We start from the raw sequence: 16,821 nt of genomic DNA, 5'->3' as shown, positions 1-16,821 counted from the left end.
TGTGAATCATATGACAAAAACCCATACATCAAATGTAGTTTTGTCATATGTATATTAACTGGTTAGAGTTATCCCAGATGAGCAACACAAATTTTATGATCTATCAAAGCACGTGCGGAAGTCATTTACGATACCATAAATTACTTTTATATATACAAGTACATTTTCAATAAAGTTTATGTTGGAAAGTTGGGAAAACATCATCAGAGTTGTACCATTACTATTTGCAATTTTAGACACTTTTATAGTACTTTAAACACCTTACTTTCGCTACATATCATGTTTATATGTTATTACTTTGTGCGACACTTTTTTTAGTGAAATAGAATCTAGTTTGGATTGTTTTTGTAAGTGGAAGATGATAACCGAGTAATTCGAAATGATTCATAATGATAAGACAACTGTGTAGAAGATCAGTTATGAAGAAAACGAATTAGAACGATTGATTCAACAATAAATATGCTTAAAAGACATGTTCACAATTGATGCCTAGTTAAACTAGTTAGGCATTTAGTTAATTTGTGGATTAATATATAAAATCAAATGGGCTTGTTTAATAGCAATTAGTTGGGCTGAGAAAGAAACATGCCGAGGCTTAAAAGATTAAATAGTGGGCTTAATTAAATTAATAATGTGTTATTTCATTAATTAAAGTATTAAGTCAAGTTGGTTTACAAAGGAGTTTTGATAAAATACAAATGACTTTTTCGTAAGAAGTATGCAAATAACTAGAGTAATTGTTATTACACTTTAATTTCAAATGATAAATGGAATATTATATAAAGCTTAAATGGGTAAATAATGTATACTACTTATAGTATAAACGATGAAATTAAAACTAAAAATACCACGCGTATTGGCTGGTTTTGAGTATACCAATTAGTTTACTAAAAGTACTTGTTTGATGTACCCGCCTAAAACCTATCATATACGTGTCTACCAGGTAACCATAATATATAAATAGGTTTTAGGTAACACCATAGAATTTCTCAAATAACTACACACACACGCACACGCACGCACACACACACAAACACACACACACACACACAAACACACATATATATATCATAATATATAAAAACCGTGTTTATTTAAAGGAGAAAAGAGAATCACGTTGGGTATATAATAGATAAACGCATATATCATCAAATCTATACGTGGGCAAATAAACCAATTAACCGAACTAACCCGAAAATCGAACTGGTTTGAAACCGATTATGTAGAAACCGATTTGAAACTGTAGGTTCGGAACCGGTTTGTAGTTTTCTCCACAAAAAATCGGGCCAAAATCGTACAAAAACCTGTCAAATCCCGAACTGAAACCAATCATAACAATTTTGACTTTTGATGACCAAACCAAACCGGTTTTGAGTTTTAAACCGGTTTGTGCACCCCTAATCAAATCCCAAATCCGTCTCATACCCGTGAGGCTCGTGTTACATTTCGACTTAACTACTAACTAGTATATATGAATATTATGGAAAGTTGAAGGGTATTAACACAAAATAATATAGTAACTCATTCATTCATCTTCCCTCTGCAAACCGCATCTCCCCTGCAACACTTTCAAGACATTATTATGAAAACACTCCTCAAATCACCTTCAAAACCCTAACCCTAATTCCACACCCCCAATTCAAATCAACCCGACCCGATGGACGACCCGTTGGCTAACACCACCAATCCGAAGTCATCAACTCCGATTCTGGACCGATTCAAGGTTCTATTGAAGGACCGAGAGGACGAAGCTAGGGTTTCAATTGGGCCAAATGACGATGTGCTTAGTACCGGAGAAATTGTGGAGCTTTATGAAGCTGTGTTGTCGGAATTGGTTATTAATTCGAAGCCGATTATTACTGATCTCACGATTATTGCTGGTGAACAGAGGGAGCATGGTGAAGGTATTGCTGATGCGATTTGTGCTCGGATTATTGAGGTAATTGTGTTAATTGAAGTTTATTAAATGTTATATTGGGTCTAGGGTTATAAAGTTTGAAACTTTGTTAAATTGTTGTATGCATATTATGTGTTTGTAATATTGCAAGGCGCAAAGTTCGAGCCTTGGGCGCGAGATAAGCAAGGCGTATAACATAAAGATATCATTTTTTGGGGAGGTTTAGGCATGTTTTAAGTTTTTGAAGTTTCTAACTTTATTAAATTATTATATGCATACTCATGATACGAGTTGTTGTTAGTAATTAAGCATGAAAGTTGTTGTCTTATTGGTAGTTTCGATGTGTTTGTAATATTGATAGGCGCAAAGGTCTAGCCTTGGGCGCGAGATAAGCAAGGCGTATAACATAAAGATAACATTTTTTAGGGTTTTAGAGATGTTTTAAGTTTATGAAGTTTCTAACTTTATTATATTATTGTATGCATACTCATGATATGGTTTGCTGTTAGTTCTTAGGCATGAAAGTTATTGTCTTGGATGTTTGTTTCAATGTGCTTGAAACATTGCAAGGCGAAAAGGTTGAGCCTTGGGCCTAGATGCAACTTTGCAAGGCTTTTAAGCAAGGCACATAACATAGGCATAGCATTTTTGGGGGGTTTTAGACATGTTTTAGGTTTTTTAAGGGCTAGTTTAGGCTGTTTTTGGGTCTTTTTTGGATGTTTTAGACCAGAGGGAACATGGTGAGGGGATTGCTGATGTGATTTGTGCTAGGATAATTGAGGTAATTGTGTTAATTGAAGTTTTTTGAATGTTATATTAGGTCTAGGGTTATAAAGCTTCTAACTTAATTAAATTATTGTATGCATACTCATGATATTGTTTGCTGTTAGTAATGGAGAATGAAAGTTGTTGTCTTGGATGCTAATTTCGATGTGTTTGTAATATCGCAAGGGCGCAAAGGTTTGAGCCTTGGGCCTAGGTGCAAGGGTCTTAAAAAGCGAGGGATTGAGATAAGCAAGGCGCATAACATAAAACACAATATTTTTTGAGATTTTAGACATGTTTTAGGTTTTAGGGCTGGTTTAGGGGCTGTTCACGAGTCGAGCCAGAGAGGGTTTGAGCTTGAGCTCGAAATTAAACGAAGTAGCTCAGCTAGGCTCGAGGTTGATCTTGAAGTTAAACGAGCCGAGTCTAGGTCGAGATCGGTTCGGTTACAAAAATGAGCCAGCTTGGCTAACATAATTTCAAATTAAGTTTTTTAGCTAGTTTTATTCGAGCTTTTATCGAGCGAGCTACGAGCGCGAGCTTTTTGAACAGCCCTAGTTTAGGCTATTTCCGGGCAATTTTTGGATGTTTTAGACCAGTTTGCCCAGAATTTTCAGGATTTTGGCAAAACAAAGGAATCTGACCAAAATCTGGCCAGAATCTCGCTCAAAAGTCGCCTCATCGCCTGGATGGCAGTGAGGCGCTATCTGTGCGCCTCGCCTGAGGGCCTTGGGGCGAAGGGCTTTTGAGTTTTGACAAAGTTAACTTACACTTTCATAAACCTTAAGTTCGCAATGTTTGGTTTTTTGTTTCTTATGGTGTCATTATAACTCTTTAACATTTGATGCTTACTACACCTACTTCTCCATCTGTCACTATTTTTTGTTGTTTCATAAGCTTGAACGTTTTGCGCTTTCTGAAGTTTATTTGACCTTATTTTGTTTGCTCTGCCATCTAGGTTCCTGTTGAACAAAAGCTTCCTTCTTTGTATCTTCTGGATAGTATTGTTAAAAATATTGGTAGGGAATACGTAAGGCACTTTTCTGCTCGTTTGCCTGAGGTTAGTGGTAAAAAATATTTATACATTTGCAGTATTAAACACATTACAGTTTCAGAATTATGATGTTTTTTTGATGATTATTTTTAGGTCTTTTGTGCGGCATACAGGCAGGTCCACCCAAATCAACGCCCTTCCATGCGTCATCTTTTTGGTACTTGGTCAAGCGTGTTTCCAGCTTCTGTTCTTCGCAAGATTGAAAGTCAACTGCAGTTTTCCCCTTCTTCTTCTTTAAGAGATTCTGAATCTCCAAGACCTGCTCATGGTATACATGTCAATCCTAAATATTTGGAGAAAATTCAGCACGCAAGAGCAGTTTCAGCTCCAAAGATTCTTGATGAGTATGAATCTGATAGCAGGAATGTGGTCTCTTCACATATTGGAGCTCAGTCAATGGGGTCAACTAGTCATGTGGGCCATACGCCTTTTAGTCTCGGACATAAACGCCCCCCATCACCAGCACTTGATGATTATCCTATGGTTGATTCTCCCAAAAGGGTTGTTGAAGGAGCATCCCCATCTCGTCACGGATATGATTATCGAACAGGCGTCATGACAGCTGGCGATGAAGATCTACGTGACTGGCGGAGACCACATGGTGTAAGTAATGGATTTGATGTTCAGAGACCTAGAGCGCTGATTAGTGCATACGGGACAGATGAAAGGATTAAAACAACGAGCCAAAAACTTAACCATGGGAAAAACTTAACTGTAAATGGGTTAGGGTTAGGTAGTAAGCCTGGTGTGATGACATGGCGGAACTCTGACGAAGAAGAATTTGAGTGGGAAATGAGTCCCACTTTAGCAGACCGTGGTCGTGGTAATGATTTGTTTTCATCTGTTTCGTTACCTGGTAGCTCTAAAGTAGGTCAGCCTCTTCATGTCGACCGGTCAATGCCTCCAAAGACTGATTTTGGCAGAGGTGATTGGTCTAATCATGAGCTGCTTCCGTCAGTTACCCCCAACACCGCAGTTTCATTGGTTAGTGTATATTTTTTATATACCTGTTCCTCTTCAATAATCTATATGGAAAATTAATATCTGTTTTTTTTGGCAGGCTGATCGGGGATTAAAGCGGAAAATGCCTGGATATCAAAGCGAGTTACAAGATTCATTAAATCTTTCTCATGGTCAACACCACTACAATTCTCATGGTCAAAGGCCCCATCTCATTGACAGCTTTCCAGGTAGCAGTAATCTACCACACCACTTATCTTCATCATCTTGGCGGGCCCCACTAAATCTGCAAATGCCGTCTCACCCATATCAAAAACAAGTTAACGACACTTTTAGTGAAAGGAGAGAATCCAGTCAGCAAATCCCGGTGCAGAACACTAGGTTCCCACCACAGTTATCACTACCTCAAGAAATTAGACCAAATATGATACCGCCTACATTAGGTTATAACCCGTCTCATTTAGTAACCCGACCCATGATTCGTGGGTACACCCCTCAAAGATTTGACCCATCTGTCGGTGCTTCATTGCATCCAGTTTCTGGCATGCAGTCATCTATGCCTTTTCATTTAGGCCCACCTCCTTTACCCCCAGGCCCACCTCCAGTTCCTCAACTCCTTCAATCAGTCGCCTCTGCCCCTCCAGCTGGCGGTGCAATTTCTGGTTTATTAGGCTCTCTTATGGCTCAAGGTTTTCTCTCACTCAATAAACCGTCTCATGAACAGGTACACATCATTTATCAGATTACAAAAGTTGTAATTTTTTGGAAGTTTTTCTTAGTTATGTAATTATATGTATAGGATTCGGTTGGGCTCGAGTTTGATCTTGATGTTTTAAAGACACGCCACGAGTCAGCAATAAAAGCTTTATACGAAGCTCTACCCAGACAATGCAAAACATGTGGGCTCCGGTTCAAGTTGCAAGAAGAGCATAGTAATCATATGGACTGGCACGTGACTAAGAACCGAGTATCAAAAAACCGTAAGCAGAAACCGTCTCAGAAGTGGTTTGCTAATGTTAATGTGTGGCTGAGTAGTGCAGAGGCGTTGGGAACTGATCCGGTTCCAGGGTTTAATCTTCCTTCTGAGAATGTTGTGGAAAAGAAAGATGATGATGACATGGCGGTTCCTGCTGACGAGGATCAGAATGTTTGTGCGCTTTGTGGAGAGCCGTTTGATGATTTTTACAGTGATGAAACAGAAGAGTGGATGTATAGAGGCGCTGTGTACATGAATGCTCCATATGGAGCGACTGTAGGCATGGATAGATCTCAGTTAGGCCCCATAGTTCATGCTAAATGCAGGTCTGAGTCTACTGTGGACCCTCCTGATGATTCCGCCAATAATGGACGGGTATGTAATTGTTTTGCTTGCATTTATTGGATATATATAGATCCTTCTACTAGTTATGTAAATTATATTTTTTTATATGTAAATTAGTTAATTGTGTTTCAAATTAAATAGGTGAGGTTAAGTTACCTTTTCTGATTTGTTGTTTAATTGGTTTCGTGTACAAAAAGGGTATAACCAAAAGACGGGGGTAACTATAATATTGTTTGTTTTAGATAACACCATGTAATCATGAATTAGGGTGAAGAGTTAATAAAAAGTTAAAGATTTAATCTTGTGCGAGGTACAAAAACACTGCCTATGAAAATATTTAGCTGCGATAATTTAAAGAAACGATTTCGTAGACGTACGTTTTTAAAAGACAAATAGACAGTTAGAAGATAAAATAAAAGGTAAATAAATAAAAAAAATTAATCTTTTCGGGTATATGGTTCTGGTAAACAGGTATTAAACGCCACATATAAAATAAAATATAAATTATATGAAGTGATAAAGAAATGTCTACTAAAAGGTTGTCATTTTTTTGTTGTGATTTTCAGGCATTTACCGAAGAGAGGATGCGTAGTTAGCTGAGCTGATTTCGGCTTTTAGGTCCATTTCTGTAACCTAGAAACGAGTTTCTTCATTTTACTCTTTGTTCTTACATCTGCTCGAATGTATGCAGTGGCAGTCTTGTACATGTATAGTTGGATTAAATTGATATGGATATCCCCTGCATCAAAATGACTGAACTACCCCTTTCCGTTTTTTTTTTCTAGTTTCATCTTTCCATGGCCGGATTCTTGATTCTTAAGACCTACCCGTACCATAATTCACAAAAAAAAATTTAAGATTGGATGCATGCTATAGGTCTTTTTTAATTAGATGTATGTTTTTGTTGCCAACTGTTATTTGCAGGGAGGATTACATTGCAGATAAGTGATAAAACTGCATACATTGATGAAACTTTTGTTGAAGAACCCTGGTCAAACCCGAGCTCAGCATATTTCGACTTATATTGATTGTTAGAGCAGTTAACTGTATTTCCAGCTTTGTTCATTTGATACTTTTAAAACATGCAATTTAAATGTTTTGTTACTTATAATGGGTGATATATATATCTGAAAAACTTATTATTTATGGTAAAAGTGATATTTGCTTTTGAGTAGATTACTATTTTAACTTCATATGGTTTTGCCAAAATAACCATTTTAGTTCATTAGTTTTGTTTTGTTTTGTCTTTTCTTTTTCTAGTTTTTGTGGTTTTAGTTTTTAGTCATTTTGGTTCACCGTCTATATAAGTTTTTACAAACTAATAAAAATACTCATGCTAGATTACTTAAAAAGATGTTCAAATAATTTCACTATACTAAAATTTCATGGAGCACTTAAAATTTACATCTTTAACATTTATTAAAATCAAAATCTCTAGTATATTTTATTCATTCAAAGTTTAAGTGAAACTTATAAAGTACTTTATGCTTTTCAAGTATACTTATCCCTTGCATCCATTGTTACAAGTTTGTGAGGTTAATATTCCTTTTCACGCTTCTCTTACTTCCTCATATTTGAAGTAAAAAAACATATAATATAGTTACTTATGTGAAATATTTTACTTCAAATATATCAAATTGTTAATTAGTAACTTATATACAGAATTTCAGTTATATCTTATATACGTCAGCAACACATGCTTGGGAACATGCTGACTTTAAAACATTTATTAAAACCTTTAGTTCATACTCGAAACAATCAGTGACCCTCTAGACTAGAGTACCAATTATATCACATTAGTCCAGTCATTATAGCCCTGTAGACTAGCTCAACGAGACAGGGACCTGGTACTACACGTGGTGAGGTATGCATACCCTCTGCCCACATATGTAAGAATTCAAACACAAGTATAAGTAGCCTGAATGCCAACAAATACTATGGTTTTAAGGATACATTATCGATGCAAACTTTGGTTTCTGGGTAAATGACTCGATTAAAGAGTTTTATAGATATGAGCGTATTCACCTTTGTTTTGAATCAACGCTCTCACTACTTTATGCTCTGAAGTTACCCCAAATCTATAGTACGAGAATAACATTGTATAAATATCTAGCTCAAATAATCTAGCTTTAAACTTTTAGTCTGTTTTGCATAATTTTTATCTTGATAAATCATTTTTTTTATATAAAACATTTGAACCTTTCGTTCTTTTTGTATATTTATCATTTATGTGGTACGTTTCTTCTTTATGAATAAACACATATGCTAGGTTTCTTCTTCTAGAAGAAACGTCAATTTGATTATATATTTTGCGTAATAAACTTCATTTCATGAAATTATAAGAAACAATATTTTAACTATACCCTCAGCTTATGAAAAAAATCATATTTAACTTTATGTTTGATCATCAATGTATGGTTATACCCTCCGACTAGGATCTAAGCCAATAAAAATATTTAGGCAGAACCCCTACGTACCTTATGAAGGTACTTTTGAATGAAATGCCTAGGCTTTAAGCTGGTGGAACTCCTACTAGTCGTCGGGCATTTAAGAGAAAACACGTCGAAACTTGCACGTACTTCGAGAAACAAACCCGTCGGATCGTCGGGAATTGGGCATGATTCCCGAGACTAAAGGTGTGAGTGAGAGAATGAGTTTTGGGATGCAAAAATGCAAAGCCCGAACCTCCTACTTATAGACAAAATTTTAAAGTTAATTGATGTAGATGTCGTGCTCTAATAAAAAACAAGTATTTATAAGCTTAGATACCTGTAACTAGTACGAGTAAGTAAAGTCGTTTCCACAGGAAATCAGTGGAAAATGCAAGCAAAACTCATATTTTTATTATTATGTAATTAAAGTGGACAGACGATGTCAAGCGGTTTAGATAAGTAGTTTGTAAAACAATAATATGAAAATAACCAAACTCCAGGGTTCGGGTTTTGAAGCAAGTTAGAAAACTGATAAACTTATTTGGACAACTCCTTGTTAATATATGTAAACCAAAAGACTTAATGATTGGCTATGTTGAACATCAGAACTTAGTCCGAATAATTGACACAACTTAATGAAAATATATTTGATTATCAGTTTTAAGTTTTGAAACACAAAATCAATAATATGGTTAAATATTCAGACATGTCTAGGAGAGTTAATTAATTGGCATGGATTCAACTACTAGTGGTTTGAGTTCTCAAGTTGCACAACATGTCTAGGTTTGGATTAATTTCTTGCATTATTTATTTGTAATGTTGTAACTATATATAAATGTGCAGGGTTAGAACTTTATTGATACATTTGTTAGATTTTTGCAGTTAGTATCTAATGACAAAACTCCATTGCTACGTACCTTGAAGTAATTAAACCACTGACAGAATACCCACTACTAAAAGCCAAAAGTAAGTTGAGGTGAGAATGAATAGATGGTTAATAGAAGCATGTGCAAGAAGTAAGACTTTGTCAAGTGCAGGTGCAACAACATGAATAGGTGAGTCTTTGTTCTCCGGTGAAAGAAACAATATTGCATCATGACAAAATTGTTTTTATAGTATCTTGGAAGATCACGTCTATGCAAGGAAATACTAATGCAAGTTTTCTTTATCATAATGTCGTGTGGGTGTATATATGTATTGGGCTCTAAAATGAAGGATCTAATAATAAATGTAACATTTTTCTATTTTTAATATCTTCTAAACTTGCAACGATTAATTAGTTTTTTTTACTAAAGGTTCTTTCCACAAATAATAACATAATTAAGCTGAAAAGGATTATCGAGGTGGAACAAAAACCATTTCAAGATGTGTGCACGCAGAAATTTTCACCTCGATCAAGATTGGAATTGAGATCAATGGAGTTAAGTACATTGTGGCAAGATAAACTTAATATTCCAAGGATGCCAATTTGAATGGCCACTTTTAAAAAACTGAACCACGATTTACAGATGGGTTCATCGGTAATGTTCGTTTAAGTATTAAAGACTAACGAAGAACGGTTATGGTATGAAAAAAATTGGTTATGAAGATGGATCCCATGCTAATACATTCTATGTTTGTATTTTATTTCTCAACAAACACGAAATAAGTTGTTCCACACAAGGATTTCATGGATAGAGAATATACACAATATTTCATAACTTATCACATTGCAACTACTTCTAGCTAGAATTGGTTGTCTCCCAACACTTTGCTTTTTGTTCATGTAGAAAACGTGCTCCGCGGCAACACACGAGCGCAAATTCTAGTTTGTATAAATTAGTTACTAACAAAGTATTTGTTTGTTATAATAAGTTATTAGTTAATATTTTGTAGGCGATTTAATTTATTTTAAAATAAATTGTTGATAAAAATATGCTATACCTGATTTAACTGAATGAATAAGATATTTATCTTTATTTAAAATATCTCTTATGTATGTACTTTTACTAGTTAGACACATTGACATCACTCTCCTCCTTTTACCTGGAATTGACAAGAGAAAATAGAAATGCATGCATTTTTTTGACAATTTGCAATATGGCACGTTACTATTTGCTAAATCACATCAATATGTGTACGCCTTCTATTGGTTATATATACAGTATATTGCTTTAGGTTAGTTTCATATCATTTAATAGTAAAGTGTGATAGGTAATGAACTAATGATCATCTCCTGAAGCTCATATATTGAGCCAATTTTAGAACTTACTTATAAAATATCAATCAATATATACGCGTTGTAGTCGATGAAAACTGAAAAAGCAAAAGAGTACGACTAAAAGCCTTGGACTTCAGTTATTCTTTCTAAACGGTTATTGAATGTGAGAAAGTGTCGGTAGGTTTTCAGGTTTCAGTTGAAATCGTTAGAACACGTGAACCAAATTCATTAATATTTCCTTTATGATCGATATATACACACCCTTCAAGAAACGTGGATCATAAGGGTAAACGGAGTGAGCTTCAAAGAATCACCTAAAGACCATTGGTCCAGTCGGGAGCACCGCTCTGAGTGTCCCACTTAGCTAATTAAGTTGAGATGGCGAAATATAAAGAATAAAATGACTATAAATCTAATTTTATTATTTTTTTAATTTTAATTTAATTTTTGTATTTAGATTGTTTTGAATGCCTTTTCCAAGATGATTTCCATTTTAATATTCTTTTTGTCCTTAAAAAGTTGTTATCATCAAACATAAAACTTAATTTGTATGTATACACACTTCCCATACCTAAGTCTAGTTGTTTTCAACTTTTCACTAAAGAAAATATATAGAACTCGAATGAGTATATAATTTTAAGTCGTATGCCCAGACAGGTCACGTACAGGTGACAGGTGTAGAACCACTTTTCAAGAAGTAGGCCCGTACGATTTTATTTCATGACAAAAAGGTTGGGCCCGTCTCGTAGTGAAAACGATGTAAACAGTGACCACCTATGCACGATTAGATTGTGCATGATTTATTAATCATTAAAGATTTCTCTTAATTACCACTTGTTTAAAAAAATTTAATTCCTAGAAGAATGTTTTAGTGAAAACTTTTAAACTTTTGCAATCCGTGACTTTCGGGATCAAGAAACTAGCAAACAAATACTGCAAGAGAAAGTTAATTATATATAATTATGTTGTTGGTTAATCATCTTGAACTAGTTTTATACCGGACAGGTTGTTTAATATCATAGTGACAAATTATCTTTGTTTGCAAGCTTCTTCCTCATGGTCGAAGTGCTGTGGGTACACATAAATATGGCCAATTATATGATTATGATCAAACTTCAAATTAGATTTCAAGAAAACTTACCTCCTCATGATTCATGATCAAATGGCTCAGCATAAAGTCCATACATATGTTATCTGCCTAGCATCATACAATATATGCCAACGACCATGATTGAAGCAACCCAACACACATCAGCGCATTCATTCCATTTCAAATCAGTCATATCATATATCTTATACAACTTTATATAGTAATGTATATACAAATTGTAGGTCCCGTTTTGTACATTAGTCTTTTGTATTTACTTGTTCTATTAACGATGTATACTAATTAGCTTGTCGGTTTTCTTATTGTATGTTTGGACCCAAAGCCTTGTAAACAAAAGCCCATTGGCCATTATATATGAAAGTCAATCATGGTATAGCTTGCACTGTATATAGTGCAAGCATACAGATGCAAACAAACATTTTTAAAAACAATCTTATTCTCTCACATACTCTCTCACATATTCTCTCACAACAATCTTATTCTCCTCTCCCTCTTAACCTTTCCTCTTTGGGTAATGACCAAACCGAACAAGATCCGAGATCTCGGTTCTCAACTAGTGATTTCCGCTAGCTAGTTGTGAGCTATTGATCCAAGAACACTAGTTGTTTGATCCGTCCATAGGATCTACATAAATTTTACATAAATAAATCACACAAATATATCAAAGCAATTGAGTTAATTGAAAATATATCAAGATATAGAATCACTTAGAAAGCCTTAATCGTTTTGTGTATGTACTCTGCGTAAACAATACATAAATGAACTACTTAAAGACTAATATAATATTCAAATAACGTACCATGAAAAAACAGTTATCTAAATTACTTCATTAATAAAGAATATAACTTTGAAAATGAAGGGATGATTTCAACTATGGTCACATCCTTACGAATAGGGCCTTCTTTACAATAGGAAGCGGGGAAGGGGGCGCCGATTTTAACATCAGCTTGTTTGTATTTTGATTGTGGTAATTATACAATGCATGAATATAATCTAGACAAATCTTTAGAGAAGGTTGGTTTGCGGCTTTTCAGAGAGCCGCGTATAACACATACCAGGAGAATGTTGACTGCTTAATTCGTCACAATCCCCAAACCTCATTCTCTGCTTCGTCCCACTCTACTAGTAAGATCATGTGCTACCGTCGGCGTTTTCCGGGAATAAATTGATGGTCATTAGAGTTTAGGAGAAGAGGTCGATTAGAGTTTATGTATTGAGGGGGACGACAATTCAGGGAAGGGAGTCAGGAGTGGTAACTAGTAACCGGCGTAGAATAAGGGACATGAGAGAAGCTTTGCGACAACTGTATTGTGGTAAACCGGCAAACACTTAAAGCACGTCCTTTCATCCTTGTCATGGTGAAAAGTATAGAAAAACTAGTATATGTGTGTACAAGTGTCCCCAAGGCAAGATGAGAAGAAGAAGGGAAAGAAGAAGGCTCTAATTTCATATAGAATAATGAAAACACCGTAAACTTTAAACTTTGATAATATATTCTCTCTAATAAAACGGACACATATATATATTTTTTGCATTAGTAAGTGGATTAGGAGCAAAACTTTGTACTTTTTATTATTTTTAACCTCTTGTACGTGTAGGCGATTCACTAGCCCTATAAGCGAACACAACAAGTTAGATTGGGTGACAAACGAACTCCATATACCTTAATGAAAACTGGTTAAGTTTAATTATGAAAAACTACTTGCAACCCAATTGAGCTTGTCAAGTTGGCCTACTTATAGCAGACTGTCTAAAAATAATAAGAAATCCAAAAACGACACCTGCTATTGATAGAATTAAGTCTCTTTCCTCTACAACCTACTTCCAAAAAATATTAAGTGTGGTTTCATTTTTATTATAGAAAAGGACAATATCGCATGTGTTTCATTAGCTGTAGTCTCTGTCCTAGGGTCCTTCCTTTTTAAAACGTGTAAAATTACCTCTATGGATTGCATATTAGATATGCCTCTAAAACCTTAGCCACTACTCACCACATATATCAATTATAACTTTAATTTTCTCTAAAAATGGCTTGCAATTACACAAACCTCACTCTTCCTTGTGTCGGAAAGGTGGCACCAATTGTATCACCAACTCTCAACACAAACCTAAATTACATAAGTAAATATAGTTCAAAGACATTAAGTAATACTGTTTCCTTAGAAAAAGCTCCAATTGTCGGGAAGTTTGGAAGCTTTGGAGGAAAATTTGTAGCCAAAGTCCTCGTGTCTCCGTTGGCAGAACTTGAAGCCGAGTTTAATTCAGTTTTGCTTGATCACGAGTTTAAGGTTGGTTGCAAAATGTTTCTTCACATACATCCATTTGCCTTCTATTTCGATGTAAAAGTTGATACATAGTTAAGAATGTGAGCGTGCATGTTCAACTATAAAACAAAATATAGAAATAGACATGGCCGGCTCAACGAGTGTGAATGCCTAAATTGAAACAAGATTTTTGTGGCCTTTTCATGACAATTGTTAAAGAATTTTTTTTTGCTTATTAAAAGCTTTTAACTCATAACCTATAATTAGTAACAATCAAGCCTACCACCACACCTATACATTACTTTGAGTTTACTTTACTCATTATAATATATCTATATATAATGTTTTTTTGTACTTGGAGACCTTAATTAAGTGTGTGTCTAAAGCTCTAACTTGTTTTCGTTGTCTCACAAGCCATCCATGGATCTAAAACGTTACTTATATTTCTTTTTCGTTATATTGATTGATTTCTTGATCTTAAAAAAATAAAAACATGTATAGATGGAGTTAGCAATTGCAATGAGGGATTATGTAGGACGTGAAACGCCTCTTTACTATGCCGAAAAGCTCACCAATCACTACAAGAACATCAATGGGGAAGGTCCTGAAATTTATATTAAAAGAGAGGATTTGAGCCATGGAGGATCATACAAGATGAACAATGTTGTTGCACAAGCCATTTTGGTAAAACGGATGGGCCAAAAGAGTGTTATAACCGCAACAAGTGCCGGTCACCATGGTGTTGCAGCTGCCGCTGTATGTGCCAAGTTTTCTCTAGATTGTACTGTTTATATTGGAACCAAAGATATGCTGAGAAAACCCTCAAATGTGCAACTCATGGAGTTGCTTGGAGCTCAGGTACTTTTGTTTCCCAAATTAGTATTTATCAAAAAGTGAAGTTTCCCATGAAATCTTTGTATTTACATGTAAATTTGTTTATATTTTTATTTTAATCATTAAATATAACATGGATACAAACTAAGAGTATAAAACATATATTTGAAGAGCTGAAAGGTTAAAAAGGACCTTTCTTTATAAGTAAGATATTAGTTGAAAATCAAGAAAAAACAATTCCAAACTATTAATGCAAATTCAACCACAAAATAAATTTAGGATGGAAAATATAATTAAGAAAATGTCATTTTCATTTCTTTAACAACAAATCAATGTTTAATACACTTGTCTTCTTCTTTTTTTTTTCTCCAATAAATATCCAAATTGAAGGAAATAATTGATACTATATTGACTCTTTGTATATATAGGTTAAGCCTGTTGATGGAGGTTTTCAGGCAGCAGCCTCAGAATCAACTAGGGGATGGATAGAAAACCTACAAACATGCTACTACCTAGCCGGGACGGCTGTGGGTCCACACCCAATCCCGACCATGGTTCGTGAATTCAATTCGGTGATTGGAAAAGAAACAAGGAGACAGGCAATGGATAAGTGGGGTGGGATTCTAGATGTTTTGGTTGCTTGTGTAGGAACCGGTTGCAATGCATTAAGTCTATTCCATGAATTTATCGGTGACAAAAACGTACGAATGATTGGAGTTGAGGGTGGTGGAGTCGGATCTGACACCGATGAGTTACATTCGGCAAGTCTTGTAAGAGGTGAAGTTGGTGTTTATCATGGAGCCATGTGTTATTTGCTACAAGATGGGGAAGGCCAAATCACAACAACAAAATCTATTGCTAGTGGGTGAGTATTAGTATTGGCTTTCATAATTGTTGCTCACTCTTATGAGATCCTTAATATTAATATGTTGATTTGGCAGTTTGGAGTTTCCAGGAGTAAGCCCAGAACTAAGTTTTCTAAAAGATGCTGGCAGAATTGAGTGTTACACAGTTACTGATAAAGAAGCTCTTGGTGGTAAGCATATATAGCAAACACTAATACCTAAGTGGTAGAAAATCACGGTGTTAGGATGAAATACAAACAATTGTAATGTAAGAATCGTACAAATAACTATAGTAATTATATTAACAATAGACAAATTATGCTTAGTTGCATTATCATCTTTCTTGTAGTGCGTGAACCTTATAATCTTTGTTTTGATGAAATGCAGCATACAAAAGACTGTGTCGTCTAGAAGGGATAGTTCCAGCATTGGAGGCATCGCATGCCTTTGCATATCTTGAATAGCTTTGCCCTACGCTGCCTAATGGGACGAAAGTTGTAGTTAATTGTAGTGGCAACGGGTACGACGATGCCACTACAGTTGTAAACAACATTCTTGTCGATGAAATTTGATATGTATATATGTGTATATAGAGTATAGTAGCGTAAAAAATGTGTGTATAAATACTAGATCCAAGCTGATCGAACACGATCGTAGAAATAAAAGTTATCTTATGTTCCAAACAAAAACATTAAATTTAAAGGCCTAATATGAAACTTGCTAGTTTGAAAATTGAAACCCATTTTTTCCCAACAACCCATTTCTAGAAACTAGACGTCCATTTTTAGTATTGAAATGAGAACTCACAAGTCACAAACACTTCAGGTTAATAATATTACACATTTTTAACAACCATATGACTTGAATCCTTATTAATTAGAAAGACAATCATCATCCAAAACCTTGACCAAAAGCACTTATGGATAAATCTTCCTAGTTGCTAAGGAAATCGTCAAAGTGGCATCTAGTACCATTAGATGCGCGTCGGTCGATCATCTAAACGGTAGAAAACATCAGCTAGCTCACCAACGAACCCAATTCTTCTCAGTGCCACTCGGATGCTTGCACCCAAATAAATTTAAACAACACTGACAACGAGTTCATGTCTTGGTCCCCTGGATGAACCGGTTCGCCCGATCAA

General features: G+C 35.1%; 2 protein-coding genes across 2 annotated transcripts; both read left to right on the top strand.

The window, feature by feature from the left end:
* The first annotated feature begins 1,526 nt into the window (after positions 1–1,526).
* Positions 1,527–6,840, top strand: LOC143635484 (polyadenylation and cleavage factor homolog 4-like). The gene is made up of 6 exons (XM_077103309.1): positions 1,527–1,939; positions 3,621–3,722; positions 3,810–4,700; positions 4,777–5,400; positions 5,476–6,027; positions 6,564–6,840. The coding sequence occupies exons 1-6, from the start codon at positions 1,658–1,660 to the stop codon at positions 6,591–6,593; spliced, it is 2,481 nt and encodes an 826-aa protein (XP_076959424.1). The 5' UTR covers positions 1,527–1,657; the 3' UTR covers positions 6,594–6,840.
* A 6,801-nt stretch (positions 6,841–13,641) lies between these two features.
* LOC143635483 (tryptophan synthase beta chain 1-like) lies at positions 13,642–16,323 on the top strand. Its single transcript, XM_077103308.1, has 5 exons — positions 13,642–14,025; positions 14,503–14,859; positions 15,264–15,700; positions 15,777–15,871; positions 16,068–16,323. Exons 1-5 carry the CDS (start codon positions 13,765–13,767, stop codon positions 16,142–16,144), a joined length of 1,227 nt encoding a protein of 408 aa, XP_076959423.1. The 5' UTR covers positions 13,642–13,764; the 3' UTR covers positions 16,145–16,323.
* Positions 16,324–16,821: the final 498 nt, after the last annotated feature.

The sequence above is a fragment of the Bidens hawaiensis genome, unplaced genomic scaffold (assembly GCF_021521415.1).
Source record: "Bidens hawaiensis isolate Kalapana, Puna unplaced genomic scaffold, B.hawaiensis_p1.1 tig00007515_1, whole genome shotgun sequence".
NCBI classification, from domain to species: domain Eukaryota; kingdom Viridiplantae; phylum Streptophyta; class Magnoliopsida; order Asterales; family Asteraceae; genus Bidens; species Bidens hawaiensis.
Note: the sequence above shows the minus strand (reverse complement) of the source record. Positions and strands in the feature narration are given on the sequence as shown.